Genomic DNA, 14463 nt, shown 5'->3' on the forward strand with positions numbered 1-14463 from the left:
GATCGTGCTGACACAGCCTGAGTCAATAGTGAAAAAGCCAGGGGAGTTTGTCAGACTGACCTGTACAGTGAGTGGGTTCAGCCTCAGCAGCTACGATGTGTTCTGGTTGAGACAGGTCGCTGGGAAAGGGCTGGAATGGTTAGCATGGATAGCTCCTTCGGATAACAAAGGTTACGCATCAGGAGTTCAAGGCCATTTCGAAATATCGAAGGACAGCAGCACAGTCTATCTACAGGTGACGGATCTGAGAGTGGATGACACCGCCATGTATTACTGTGCGAGATACTGGAGTGACACAGTGAGAGAGATGGGGGGTCTCCCCATTCAAAAACCTGCCACTGGAAATCTATTTAAACTGCTCTCTCCGGGTGCTATCACTGGCTTTACTTCCTGAGCTGTGGAAATAAATCAGATCCAATTCAATAATCTGGGTGTGGGAACAACTTTCTGTGAAGATATCGTTTGAAAGATGGACAGAACAGTGAGGAACAGAGAGAGGATGATGGAGAGTGAAAACTCCTTGTGGATTCCCCCAGCTTCCCATACAATCCTGAAAACCCTGGCATTGACTCCTGGAGTGTGGGAGACACTCGGATACAGACTGTGGAGTTGTTTGGGACATTTGATTTCGGGCTGGATCCTGTAGCTGTGGTTTCTGAGCCCGGCTGAAACACTGTGATGGGTATACTACCACAGCAGCACAAAACCTGACACAAACTGCCCCGCTCCTAATGACAGTGTATATCCATGGATTTCACATTCCTGTTTCCCAGAGTGAAATATCTAAACACTGACTGGGATTGTCAGGGAAAATGTCGATTCCTGGTAGATAACAAGACAAAGAGGAGGCGATTCTTTTTATGGATAACTTGCAGGAGCTGGTGTACCACAGACAGGAAAACGGTAAAAACACCTCATTTATAGATACATTTGGGACAGGATCAGGATGGAATTTCAGATGAAAATACAGGAAATGGCTGCTCCGGGTTAAAACACAGTTTATATTTAATTCCCTGGGGATTATTATATATTGAGCTCAGGGCCAGTTATTGTATTGGGTGAATGAAGAGACAGAGCACAGTGGTATTATCTTGACTACTGGGGGAGTGGGACCTTCCTGGAAGTGACTTCAGGTAAGACAAACTTCTCAATTCTACTATTTTCGACAATTTATTGTATTTAATGTGTGTTTAGTGAATTTGATAATTCAGTGAAATCAGTGAGATATTTTGGACAATTACATGATTCCATCCCAGAGAGGTGAATTTCTGCAGAGTCAAGAATATACCCAGTAACTGGAGCTGAAACCGGAGACTAGATTTATTCTCAATCGTTAATATTAAACCTCAGAAAACCTAATGAAGGTTCTGGGATCTGTTTAACATGCTCAGCTTGATCCAGATTACATTATTAAGGATACTTGCTGTATTGGGGTAGGTTTAATGATTTTCGACTGTTGGATATTTGGAGGCAGGTTGGGATTTTGTTATAATCTCAGTTAAAAGACAGGATCCAATTGGGTTGTGATTTAATAGTTGGTGTTACAGTGGTTTCCATTTTTGTTTTTTTTATAGTTCATACCTTGTTGAACAGCTTTAAAAGTGTTAAGTTCCTGATTTCACTTGATAATTTTGCGAACTGAGAGAAATTATTTGGACAGAGTGAGATACAGGGATGAGTGTTTATTAAAAATCCCTCATCCCAACAAATTTGCAGCATATTCCACTGAGCTGTCCAGACAGACAGCAAACAGGCTGTGGGTGTGGAATGAAGTTGTGTCTGATTGAGACAGGATTTAGGGTGTGCTTTGACATGAATGGTTTCATTAGCTGTGAGATTTTAAACCCTCTCTCACTCTGAAATCTCTAACTAGACCCACGCTGAAAGGTTGAGAACAGAAGAGTTTCTGCTTGGTTGAAATCGTTCTTGGGCAATAATAGCATGGAATTGATTATTTTTAAATTCATGGATATCATATTTTTCCTCTTCGCTGTTTCAACGTTTACAATCATTGGATTAAAACATTTGACAAGGAAACTTCACCCTAATATATGAGCTGGACAGTGATTAAATCTCACCGTGGGTCTAAGTCCAAAGGGTTTAGTGTCAGTGGAACAAGGTTATTAATATTCAGCTAGTTCTGACCACTGCTCCTTTTAATGGAGATGGTCCCTCAAATGGAAGTAAGGCTTATGGGAAAGGAAGGGGATGATCCTTTTTCAGGGACAGGTTTATATCCACTCGAGATCAAGGAGCTTGAATTGATATTTCACAACTTTCCTGTGGAACAAGAGTTTTGTGAAGGAAACTGATTCTATCATTATTCCTGAGCACGATGATATTCTCCTGTGTGCTTTTTACAATGAGTTTTCTTCATTTTTTAAAAATAAATTTATTTTAATAACATCGTTAACTAAATTAACAGGAAGGGCAATGATGATTTCAACATGTCCCCCTGAGGACATTTACCTAAAAAGATGAATTTTACAAAAAGCACACAGTAAAGTTTCCTCGATCTCCCTGGATTCACTGGGAGAGAAATTCCTCCCGGGGAGTGAGACAGAACAGGCAGTTTCCGACTTGTCACTCCTCCTGCCCAGCACCTGATCCTGAATTTCAGGGACTGACCTGGAATTGAATACCGGGCACTGTGTGGAACAGGCAAGTGATCCGATTCCCTCAGTTCTCCCTGAACCCACCCCACCCCCACCCCCACCCCCTGGAGGAATTTCTACGTTGTAGTGTCTGATTGTAACAAGGTGTATGCAGTGGGAACATCTCTGACCACAAACACTGAGTGAGGGGTCAGTGTCACTGGAGTGAAACACCTCAGTCTGTTTGATTGCAATTCCTATTCTTCCTCACCGGGAAAATATAAAACACTGAACAAATATTTCTTGTACTTGGGTAATTTTAGGTGTGTTTCTGCAGTTGTCGTTGTTCAAGCTCTTGTCTGAATTTACTCACTGAGTGCGTTCTACCTCCTTTCTCATCTTTCTTTTTGTATTCCACTACCTTTTCTTCCTTTGTTGTCAGTTCCTTCCCTTTTCTTTGGTCTCTATTTCTCTTCTTTCCCTGTTTTCATTCCTTAGCCTTTACCTTTCTCCTCTCTCTCTCTCTCTCTCTGTGACCTACAATGCCAATAGAACAGTGCCCCCCCCCACCTCCCCCCATCACTGGGGTTAAAGCTGGAACATTCTGGAAAGATGCTGAAAGGATCAGTTCAGTGTGAGGGGGTGAGGTCTGCAGTAGGATGTTGATACTGGACTGTAATATACTGGTGTGAGATCCTGTCAGCATTGAACAGACATTTCAAGTCTCTCAGCATTTATTATTGAGGATCTCGGAGCTTTTAATCTGATTGGCTCAGTGGTGGGAAAGGTGGTTAAAATTCTCAATGACACTGAGAAAGTGGATGCAGGATATAAGGGTAAAAGGGAATAAATTAAAAGCAAACCTATCACTGACACAGTCCAGTCAGTCTGATGGTGGAGTTGAGGATATTTTTACAGTTAGTAATTCAGGATAAAATTTAAGGCAACCTCATTTACTCAGGGAGTTCCTGTGATCTGTCATATTCTGGTTAAAAGGACAGAAGAATCAGATTCTATTGCAAAGATCAACATCAGATTAATATTGAAAGGAAAACATTTGACAGCCCTCTGGGACAGTAACAGGGGGGTAGATTGAGTGGTTTGTTCCACCAAAGAGCCACCATACACTGATACACGCAGCATAGACAGAGGGGTGCCAGTGGATGTGGCATCTGGATTTTCAGAAAACTTTTGAGAGCATTTTGGAAAGGCCAATCAGGGCAGGACTTATCCACTTAATGGTAAGGGCCTGGGGAGAGTTGCTGAACAAAGAGACTTTGGGGTGCACGTTAAGAGCGCCTTTAAAGTGGAGTTGAAAGTAGGTAAGATAGTGAAGAAGGCAATTGGTGAAAGCATCCAGTTTCGGAGTTGAGAGGTCATGCTGCGGCTGTACAGGACATTGGTTCGGCCAGTTGTGGAATACTTTGTGCAATTCTGGTCTCCCTCCTATCAGAAGAATGTCGTGAAATTTGATAAAGTTCAGAAAAAAAATTACAAGGATATTGCCAAGGTTGAAGGATTTGATCTACAGGGAGAGGTTGAAGAGACTGGGGCTGTTTTCCCCGGAGTGTCAGAGATGAGATTAGTTTGGGATATCTGGTTGGCATGAACGAGTTGGACCAAAAGGTCTGTTTCTGTGCGGTACATCTCTGTGACTCTCTGCCTTTAAATTCCCATACTGGGGATAATAAATTAGACTTGGGGGAATGTATAAGTCTGGATGGAGACAGAAGCAGAGAGTTGGAATAAATGGATCATTCTCAGGACAGCAGACTGTTACTGGTGAGATACTCCAAGGGTCAATGCTAGTTCCATAAATGCTCACAATCCGTATAAATGACATGGATGTGGGGACCAATGGGGATGTTTATAAATTTGCTGATAACATCAAACTGGCTGGGAACATTATTTGTGAGGAGGGTGCAAACAGGCTTCAGGAAGATTTGGACTGGCTTTGTGAATGGGCTAGAATTGGACTTTTAAAATATATTATACAGAAGTCTGAAGTTATTCACTTTGACAGGAAAAAACAGAAAGTCTGATTTGGAAGTGCGAGTGTCCAAAGGGATCTGGGTGTCCTTGTTCATGAGTCACTCAAACCTAGCAGGTGGGTGCCACAATTACCAAAGAAAGCAAACAGGATGTTGGGATTAATTACATGGGGATATGAGTCCACAAGGAAAGGTGCCTTACTGCAGTTGTATAGGGCCTTGGTGAGACCACACCCAGAACATTGTGTACAGTTTTGGTCTCCTTATCCAAGAACAGATAATACTTGCTGTGCAGGCAGTGCAATGGTTGTTTACCAGACTAATCCCTGGCAGGGTTGTTTAATGAAGAGGGATTGAGGAAACTGTGGAAACTATGTCTGTATTCTCTGGAGTTTTGAAGAATGAGAGGTGATCTGACTGAATATACAAAATTCTTACAGGGGCTGATGTGAACAGGATGTTTCCCTTGGCTGGCGATTAGAGCCGGGGGAACCAAAACTCTTAGGATGAGAGGCAGGCCATTTCCAATTGAGATGAGGAGGAACTACCTCTTTCAGAGGATGGTGAATCTTTTGGAACTCTCTACCCAGAGGGCTGTGGAAGTACGATCATTGATCAGGTTCAAGACAGAAATCAGTGTGGATCTGGAGACTGATGACATTATGGGAAATGGAGATAAAGCTGGAGAATGGAATTGAGGGGATGGTCAGCCATGATCTAGAATGGCAGGTCAGGCTTGAGAGACTCAGTGGCCCACTCCTGTTCCTAAGTTCCTGTGTGTGACTGACACACAATGAAAGGATTGACAGGCCACCGGGTGTCTTCTCTCTTGGATAGAGAAGGCTGAGGGGTGACTAAATCAAGATTGTTAATGTTCTGAAAGGTTTTGATCAAATGGAGTAGAAGGAGAATGTTTCACCTTGTGGGGAAGATCTAAGACAGAGTAGACCATTCAGCCCATTGATTCTGTTCCACCATTCAATGAGATCATGACTGATCTGATCATCCTCCACTCCATTTTCCTACCATTTTTTCCATAATCCTTGATTCCCTTTGTGATTAAAAATCTGTCTATGCCAATATTGAATATACGTAATGACAGACCCTCGACAGTCCTTTGCAGGAAAACATTTCACAGATTCACTACCTTCTTGGCGGCATTGTGGCTCAATGGTTAACACTGCAGCCTCACAGCGCCAGGGACCCGGGTTCGATTTCATTCTTGGGCAACTGCCTGTGTGGAGTTTGCACACTCTCCCCATGTCTGCTTGGGTTTCCTCCGGGTGCTCCGGTTTCCTCCCACAATCCAAAGATTTGCAGGTCAGGTGGATTGGCAAATTGCCCATCGTCTTAGGTGCATAGTCAGAGGGAAATGAGTCTGGGTGGGTTCCTCTTCGGACGGTCGGTGTGCACTTGTTGGGTCAAATGGCCTGTTTCTACACTGTAGGGAATCTAATCTATGAGACAAAATTTCTCCTCATCTTTATCTTAAACGGCATATCTTGAGGCCATCAGTATAAGACTGTTCCCAAGGAATCCAATTGGAACCTCTTCAGCCGAAGAGTGGTGAGAATGTGAAATTGTTAAAGGATGGAGTCATTGAAGTGAAGAGTGGAGATGGATTTAAAGGGAAGCTAGACAAGGCTGTGAGGAGAAAGGGAATGGATGGTTATGATGGTTCAGATGAGGAAATATGACAGAACTGATTAGCATCCCATCGAAACCCCTCAACATCTGCTCCCTCCACCATCAATACTTAGTGACAGCAGTGTGTACTATCTACTGCAACAACTCACTAAGGTTCCTTCAACAGCACCTTCCAAACCCACAACCACCACCATCTAGAAGGACAACGGCAGCAAATACTTTGGAACATCTCCACCTACATGTTCCCTTCCAATCCACACAGCATCTTGACCTGGAGCTATATTATTGGATCTTTACTGTCACTGGCCTCAAATGCTGCAACACCTTTTCGAACATGCATGGGTGTCCATATACTAAATGGTCAGCAGGGGTTCAAGAAACATCTCACCCTCATGTTCTCTGGGGCAATTAGGGAGAGGTAATTAATGCTGCCTCAGACAGTGACCCCCTCACTCCAGGAATGAATACAATAAAAGGAGGCTTGAGTGGACCAGAAATACCAGCATGGACTGGTTGGGCTGAATGGCCACATCCTGTGCTGCATATTCTGTCTAGCTATCAAAGCTCCTTTATTATATTAGCCAATACTCATTGTCATGTGCTCAAAGTAGTTGCGAAGGAAATAACTTGTATTTTTATTGCACCTTCCATGAGTTCAGGACATACCTGACCAGTTTATAGCTTTTGAATAGATTTGAAGTGCTGTCGGTTTTTGGAAGCAGTGAATACGTCATTAAACCAGGACCCCATGACCAATAAGATACTGACAGTTTTTAATGATGTTAGAGGGGGGATAAATACTGGACGACACTTTGAGAAGTCAGTTTAATGTCTGATCTAAAAGACCAGCCCCTCCAACAGTGTAGCACTCCCTCAGTAATATCAACCTAGATGTTGTGCTCCAAGAATCAGCTTAAACCCCCAACCTTCAGGTTTAAAGTGACACTGTGACCACTGAGCCACTGCTGAGTGAACAGCTATTGTCTGCATTATACCAGGGCCATAAGGGAACATTACCGTAATCAACTCTTCCAAAGAAAATAACCGCAGGCTGCTTAATCCCCGCCCCCCCCCCCCCCCCCCCCCCACCTCACCCCCACCACTTCATTTCCTAAAACTCTGAACCATCCTGGATCTGTTGCACCTTGAGCTCTCATGGACCAGAGAGTCCTTTGCCTCTGGCTGAGTCAGAATTACCCACAGACCTGACAGAGGTGTCACCAAGGATACACTGAGGGTGAATTTGGTCTTGGCTGTAGAACACATCAGGTTACAGTGAAAAACCTGAAGGGTTTGCATCCACCGCCGCTCCCTCACCACCTGACGCCTGGAGGAGGAACGCCTCATCTTCCACTTCGGAACACGTCAACCCCAGGGCATCAATGTTGACTTCACCAGTTTCCTCATTTCCCTTCCTCCCACCTTACCCCAGTTCCAACATTCCAGCTCAGCGCTGTCCTCATGACCATTCCTACCTGCCAATCTCCCTTCCCACTTATCCACTCCACCCTCCCCGCTGACCTATCACCTCCATCCCCACCCCCATTCACCTATTGTACTCTTTGTGACCTTCCCCCACCCTCCTCTCTGAACTATCACCTCCATCCCCACCTCCATTCACCTATTGTACCCTTTTCTACCTTCCCCCATCCTCCTCTCTGACCTATCACCTCCGTCCTCACCCCCATTCACCTATTGTACTCTCTGTGACCTTCCCCCACCCTCCTCTCTGACCTATCACCTCCATCCCCACCTCCACTCACCTATTGTACTCTTGGCTACCTTCCCCCATCCTCCTCTCTGACCTATCACCTCCATCCCCACCCCCATTCACCTATTGTACTCTTTGTGACCTTCCCCCACCCTCCTCTCTGACCTATCACATCCATCCCCACCTCCATTCACCTATTGTACTCCTTGCTACCTTCCCCCATCCTCCTCTCTGACCTATCACCTCCATCCCCACCCCCATTCACCTATTGTACTCTGTGACCTTCCTCCACCCTCCTCTCTGACCTATCACATCCATCCCCACCTCCATTCACCTATTGTACCCTTTGCTACCTTCCCCCATCCTCCTCTCTGACCTATCACCTCCGTCCTCACCCCCATTCACCTATTGTACTCTCTGTGACCTTCCCCCACCCTCCTCTCTGAACTATCACCTCCATCCCCACCTCCACTCACCTATTGTACTCTTTGCTACCTTCCCCCACCCTCCTCTCTGACCTATCACCTCCATCCCCACCTCCATTCACCTACTGTACTCTTTGCTACCTTCCCCCACCCTCCTCTCTGACCTATCACCTCCATCCCCACCCCCATTCACCTATTGTACTCTTTGTGACCTTCCCCCATCCTCCTCTCTGACCTATCACATCCATCCCCACCTCCACTCACCTACTGTACTCTTTGCTACCTTCCCCCACCCTCCTCTCTGACCTATCACATCCATCCCCACCTCCATTCACCTATTGTACCCTTTGCTACCTTCCCCCATCCTCCTCTCTGACCTATCACCTCCATCCCCAACCCCATTCACCTATTGTACTCTTTGTGACCTTCCCCCATCCTCCTCTCTGACCTATCACCTCCATCCCCACCCCCACTCACCTATTGTACTCTCTGTGACCTTCCCCCACCCTCCTCTCTGACCTATCACCTCCATCCCCACCCCCATTCACCTATTGTACTCTTTGTGACCTTCCCCCATCCTCCTCTCTGACCTATCACATCCATCCCCACCTCCATTCACCTACTGTACTCTTTGCTACCTTCCCCCACCCTCCTCTCTGACCTATCACATCCATCCCCACCTCCATTCACCTATTGTACTCCTTGCTACCTTCCCCCATCCTCCTCTCTGACCTATCACCTCCATCCCCAACCCCATTCACCTATTGTACTCTTTGTGACCTTCCCCCATCCTCCTCTCTGACCTATCACCTCCATCCCCACCCCCATTCACCTACTGTACTCTTTGTGACCTTCCCCCATCCTCCTCTCTGACCTATCACATCCATCCCCACCTCCATTCACCTACTGTACTCTTTGCTACCTTCCCCCACCCTCCTCTCTGACCTATCACATCCATCCCCACCTCCATTCACCTATTGTACTCCTTGCTACCTTCCCCCATCCTCCTCTCTGACCTATCACCTCCATCCCCAACCCCATTCACCTATTGTACTCTTTGTGACCTTCCCCCATCCTCCTCTCTGACCTATCACCTCCATCCCCACCCCCATTCACCTATTGTACTCTTTGTGACCTTCCCCCACCCTCCTCTCTGACCTATCACATCCATCCCCACCCCCATTCACCTATTGTACCCTTTGCTACCTTCCCCCATCCTCCTCTCTGACCTATCACCTCCATCCTCACCCCCATTCACCTATTGTACTCTCTGTGACCTTCCCCCACCCTCCTCTCTGACCTATCACCTCCATCCCCACCTCCATTCACCTATTGTACTCTCTGTGACCTTCCCCCACCCTCCTCTCTGAACTATCACCTCCATCCCCACCTCCACTCACCTATTGTACTCTTTGCTACCTTCCCCCATCCTCCTCTCTGACCTATCACCTCCATCCCCACCCCCATTCACCTATTGTACTCTTTGCGACCTTCCTCCACCCTCCTCTCTGACCTATCACATCCATCCCCACCCCCATTCACATATTGTACTCTCTGTGACCTTCCCCCACCCTCCTCTCTGACCTATCACCTCCATCCCCACCTCCATTCACCTGTTGTACTCTCTGTGACCTACCCCCACCCTCCTCTCTGACCTATCACATCCATCCCCACCCCCATTCACTCATTATACTCTTTGCTACCGTCTCCCCAGCAACCACCGTCCCCTCCGCCCACCCCCCCCCCCACCCCGCCCCACACCCAACCCCATTTATCTCTCCATCCTGGAGGCTTCCTTCCCTCTATTCCTGATAAAGGGCTTTTGCCCAAAAGGTCGATATTCCTGCTCCTCAGATGCTGCCTGACCTGCTGTACTTTTCCAGCACCACTCTGATCTAAACTCTGGTTTCCAGCATCTGCAGTTCTCACATTTGCCTCTTGTATCACAATCTGTCAGCTTCTCCAGATTCTGTGATCTGGTGCCAGTCCATGCAAGTCAACAGCTTTAACCATCTCAATCAGGGCAGGTTTTGAACTCACGGCCTGTTAGACAATATATTTCCATGAGTCCTGAATCCTTTCTTGCCCATATTGCTATTGCCTCCAGGTTAGAAATGTCACTTGTTTTGAATCTATGGTATTTTAATCTCTCAATCAATGTCACCTCAAAACAATTATTACTATCACCATAATTTTGGAGCTAGATTCTTCCATTTATGTGAAGTACCATCTGGTGCTGTCAGTTCTATATTAAATTAATCGATTAATTAATTAGTTTGTGTTTCTGATTCAATTTCTCATCTGGAGGATGGTGGTTCAAACAGTGGAACACTCCAACAGTATCAGCTCAACTCTGAAATGAGCTTGAACACATGACCTTTTGATTTTGATGTGACCGTGAAACCAACTGAGCCACAGCTGATCTATAAATGTGTAAACTCTCTGTGTAACAGTGTAATTGTTTTCAGAAGTAGCTGGTTGTAGCTTTAACACAATCTCTCCAGTTTCATCTAATTGCCATGAATTTATTTACTGGGTCTATCTATTTCTGTTTCAGATGTCCAGATCAAACCTGCAGTTTATGCTTCCAGTACTTACTGTGAGACAAGCTCCAACCAAGATGAGATCAGCCTCCTCTGTCTAGTCAAGGATTTTCAGCCCAAGAGCATCAATCAGAATTGGTCCAGTGACAATAGAGTGATCACAACTGGAGTAAATAACTATCCAGCAGTCTTGGGGCAAAGTATGAAGTACACAATGAGCAGTGTGCTCAAAGTCTCTGCATCGGATTGGAATGCCAACAAGGTCTACCATTGCAAAGCGGGTTACAAGTCAGATGAAATGGTGACAGCCGTGCTCAAAAAGCCTCAGCCGACACGTTAGTACAAGAGCTTACATACCATTCTAAACTGTACTAGGATCAGGGGATGAAGTTGGAAAGGAACCTTCAGCAACCAGTGAAGGAGGTTTCTGCCAAATCGACCACAAATGAATTCTTGTAGCCATAGAGTCTATCCTGACTTAACAGCAGTGCTGCTGGGAGCTAAGTAAAGAGCCATGAGAAATCACCCCAAACGACCCAAGGCAGGGCAACAATGTCATCGCCTGTGATGTCACAATCCCAGCATTTAGTTCTGCTCAAGTCAGTGAAACTGAATATCGGGACTGGGGCAAAGGGGGGAGGGCTGGGGTGGTGGGGTTGTGACACACAGGAAACAAATCCCATAACTTTGTCCACTTTCTGATCCAGCTCCAATATTAGAGCCCTGCACCCACCCTTTAACATATCACCAACAAGATCCTGATTTAGAAAATCATACAGGAAAGGAGGTCATTTAGCCCAATAAATCTGTGCCTGCATTATCAAAGATGCAAAATTGTTTCACTGCTCTGCTCTTTATCCACGATCCTCCCAATGTTTTGTATTCTCAATAATAATCCGTTTCTCTTTCGGAAAATACAGTTGAATCTGCTTCACCGGCCCCTTTCAGGAAAATTCAAACAAATTGTTATATTTCCAAAGGAAAACGTTCTCATGCCAACCTGGGTTTATTGTATCACTTATTACGAGTGATCTCCCTGGAAATGGAAACAATTCCTCTCTATCCTTTACTGGTTGTTTACCTGATTTCACACACACTCCCAAAATCTTGCAGTGTGGAAGCTCAGTTATTCAGATCAAAACAGAGATTCATAGATTTCAACATGCTCTTGACATCAAGAGATATCTAGATAATATGATCATGGCATTGAAGGAGCTGCCGAGCCATGGCACATGAACAGGGGGAGGCCAGTCAGCTCCTTAAGACTGCTCCACCATTTCATTAGATCATGGGTGACCTCCACCTCAACTTCCAGTTACCTGCCTTTGTTCCAGGTCCCAGTATAATGTGATACTTCACTTGGGAGACCGTAGATATGCTGCTAGCACTCTCTAACCCAGCTCACTTCACATTCATGGTCATTCTCATCAGGCTGTTTATTCCCAAGTGAATCAAAATCTGTTTCCAAAACAATCACATCATCTGAAATATTGTATCTTTCCACAGCTCCCCATGTCTTCTCTGTTGTTCCATCCCCGGAGGTTGTCTACAATCAAACTACTGCTGCCCTGGGGTGCATGCTATCTGGATTCTATCCTGACAGTGTCCAGGTTTCCTGGTTTAAAGCTGGAGTGCACCAATCGGGTACCAAACTCCCTTCCAAAACGGGAAAAGGCAATATGTTTGAAACAATCTCTTACCTGACTGTACAGGTGGCAGATTGGAAGAAAGGGGATGAATACACTTGTGAAGTGATCCATGAGGCTACAAGCTTCAATACCAGGATCAACATGAAGTACCAAGAGGGTAAGTAGAGTCTGACGGGGAGAAAGAATACCCTGTTAGAAATCGAATCTCCTCTTGACTGAATGCCTGAACACTTGAATTACTGTCCTTCATTGCAGGGAGAGGTGAGATGTTCAGTATTTTCTGTTTTGATATTAAAGTCACATCTGAGTGGAGTATTGTAATGTAATGTATGAAACAGGAAGACCACCGGGGTGGGGTTGCCTGCCTATTAAATCCCTCATTCCATGTTACTCGACGTAACTGCAGTAGAAAGAAAATCAGACGAGATATCAAATGGTCTTCTGAAACCATCCACAGTCCAAATCACCTTCTGTTTCCTCCCAGTGCTACCCAAGTGCTGTTTCATCACAGAAATCTTTCCAATGCTGAATTTGAATGAATTACCATGATCTGTTTCGAAGATCTCTTGAGGGAGCTTGTCCATAACATAGGGGAAGGAGAGGTAAACATGTATAAACATTTAAATTTGTATTTCTTCCAATTCCAGGTGAAAAACCGACATGCCACAGTTGTCCTCCTTGCTCTTGTTCTGACTTTGTGCCAGTACTGCTCTACCACACTAACCTTAATGTGACCCTCAAAAACGGTGAAAAGCACCAATATAACTGTGCCCAACAAAGGTGTCAAATAAAGTTGTGAGCTCATTGTGAATGGAATTGACTGTTGAATTTTATTACAAGTCATCTGGCAGGTTCAAATCCCCAGCCCATGGAGTCTGTCAGAATGATAATGGAAAGACTGTGAGAAGTGACAGCCCTGGTTAATGTTTCCCACTCCTTATTGAAATGGTCACTGTTTGGTGACCTGGACTGGTTTAGGTTGAAATGTCCTGATCTCACAGTTTGACCCTCACCACCAAGTTGATAAGAATTTGACGATTATTTGTCACCCATGGGGGCCACCACCTTGATCCAATAAAGTAGGATTTGGTCTCTAACTTCAATGATGTTGGTCCTGAGGCAAGTTGGTAATTCAGGCCATAAGGACTTATCTGGTGCCCTGTACAATCCGATAGGTTTTGGGTGGAAACACAGGACAGTAAAATTGGAGAAGTTCCCTTTGATCCTGGAGACTGACAATGGTCAATGAAAGGTTCTCAATGTTGACAAGGAATTCAAATTGACAAAGTTCCTTTTAATGTCTCCATGAGGGTATGTGGAGTGAACTGCTCCTTACCCTGTGATTTCACCATTTTACAATGGTATGGGGAGTGCTTCTGACCCTGTGAGGATTGATTGTGGGAAAGCAAACATTAAGACTTGGTTACTAATAGAATGATCAATGATAACCTGGAAGGAAATTGCTCAACATCTTGTCTGAAAGGTGGGTGAGGGAAGCAGAACATCTGAAGCTAATAACAGGCGTGACCCTGTCAGACACTGTCCTGAACATCAGCTCAAACTGCAGCCAGAGGAGTCGGTACACAGTGTTCATGAATGGTTTTGACCAGGACACAGACAGAGTCATCATTCTCTCTGCAAGTATTAACTCAATATGATATAGACAGAGAATAATCAGTGTGGATCAAAGCAGATACCCCAGTTGTGGGGGTTTGCACAGTGAATGTGTTTGTACACTGATTCTGCAGGATATCTGAAGTGATGGTGATCCTATGACAGGCAACTAAGAAGAAGGACAGATGACAAATTCAATGAATCATTATTCTCCCAGTCTAATAGCTCTTGAATGAAATTAGAGAGGATGGGGAACATATTATGTATAAATGATCACCAACTTCCAACA

General features: G+C 45.2%; 1 long non-coding RNA gene and 1 gene segment (V, D, J or C); one reads left to right on the forward strand and one right to left on the reverse strand.

The window, feature by feature from the left end:
- The first annotated feature begins 398 nt into the window (after positions 1-398).
- LOC140460176 (igW chain C region, secreted form 1/3-like) lies at positions 399-13371 on the forward strand. The segment is given in 4 exon segments: positions 399-903; positions 10926-11246; positions 12418-12717; positions 13208-13371. Coding segments are annotated over 4 exon segments (816 nt in total).
- LOC140460178 (uncharacterized) overlaps positions 12434-14463 on the reverse strand; it is a 42630-nt gene continuing 40600 nt past the window's right edge. The window contains exon 3 of the long non-coding RNA XR_011953895.1: positions 12434-12728. This is a non-coding gene — a long non-coding RNA (uncharacterized lncRNA). The remainder of the gene's footprint in view (positions 12729-14463) is intronic.

Source organism: Chiloscyllium punctatum, chromosome 36, assembly GCF_047496795.1.
Source record: "Chiloscyllium punctatum isolate Juve2018m chromosome 36, sChiPun1.3, whole genome shotgun sequence".
Lineage (NCBI taxonomy): Eukaryota > Metazoa > Chordata > Chondrichthyes > Orectolobiformes > Hemiscylliidae > Chiloscyllium > Chiloscyllium punctatum.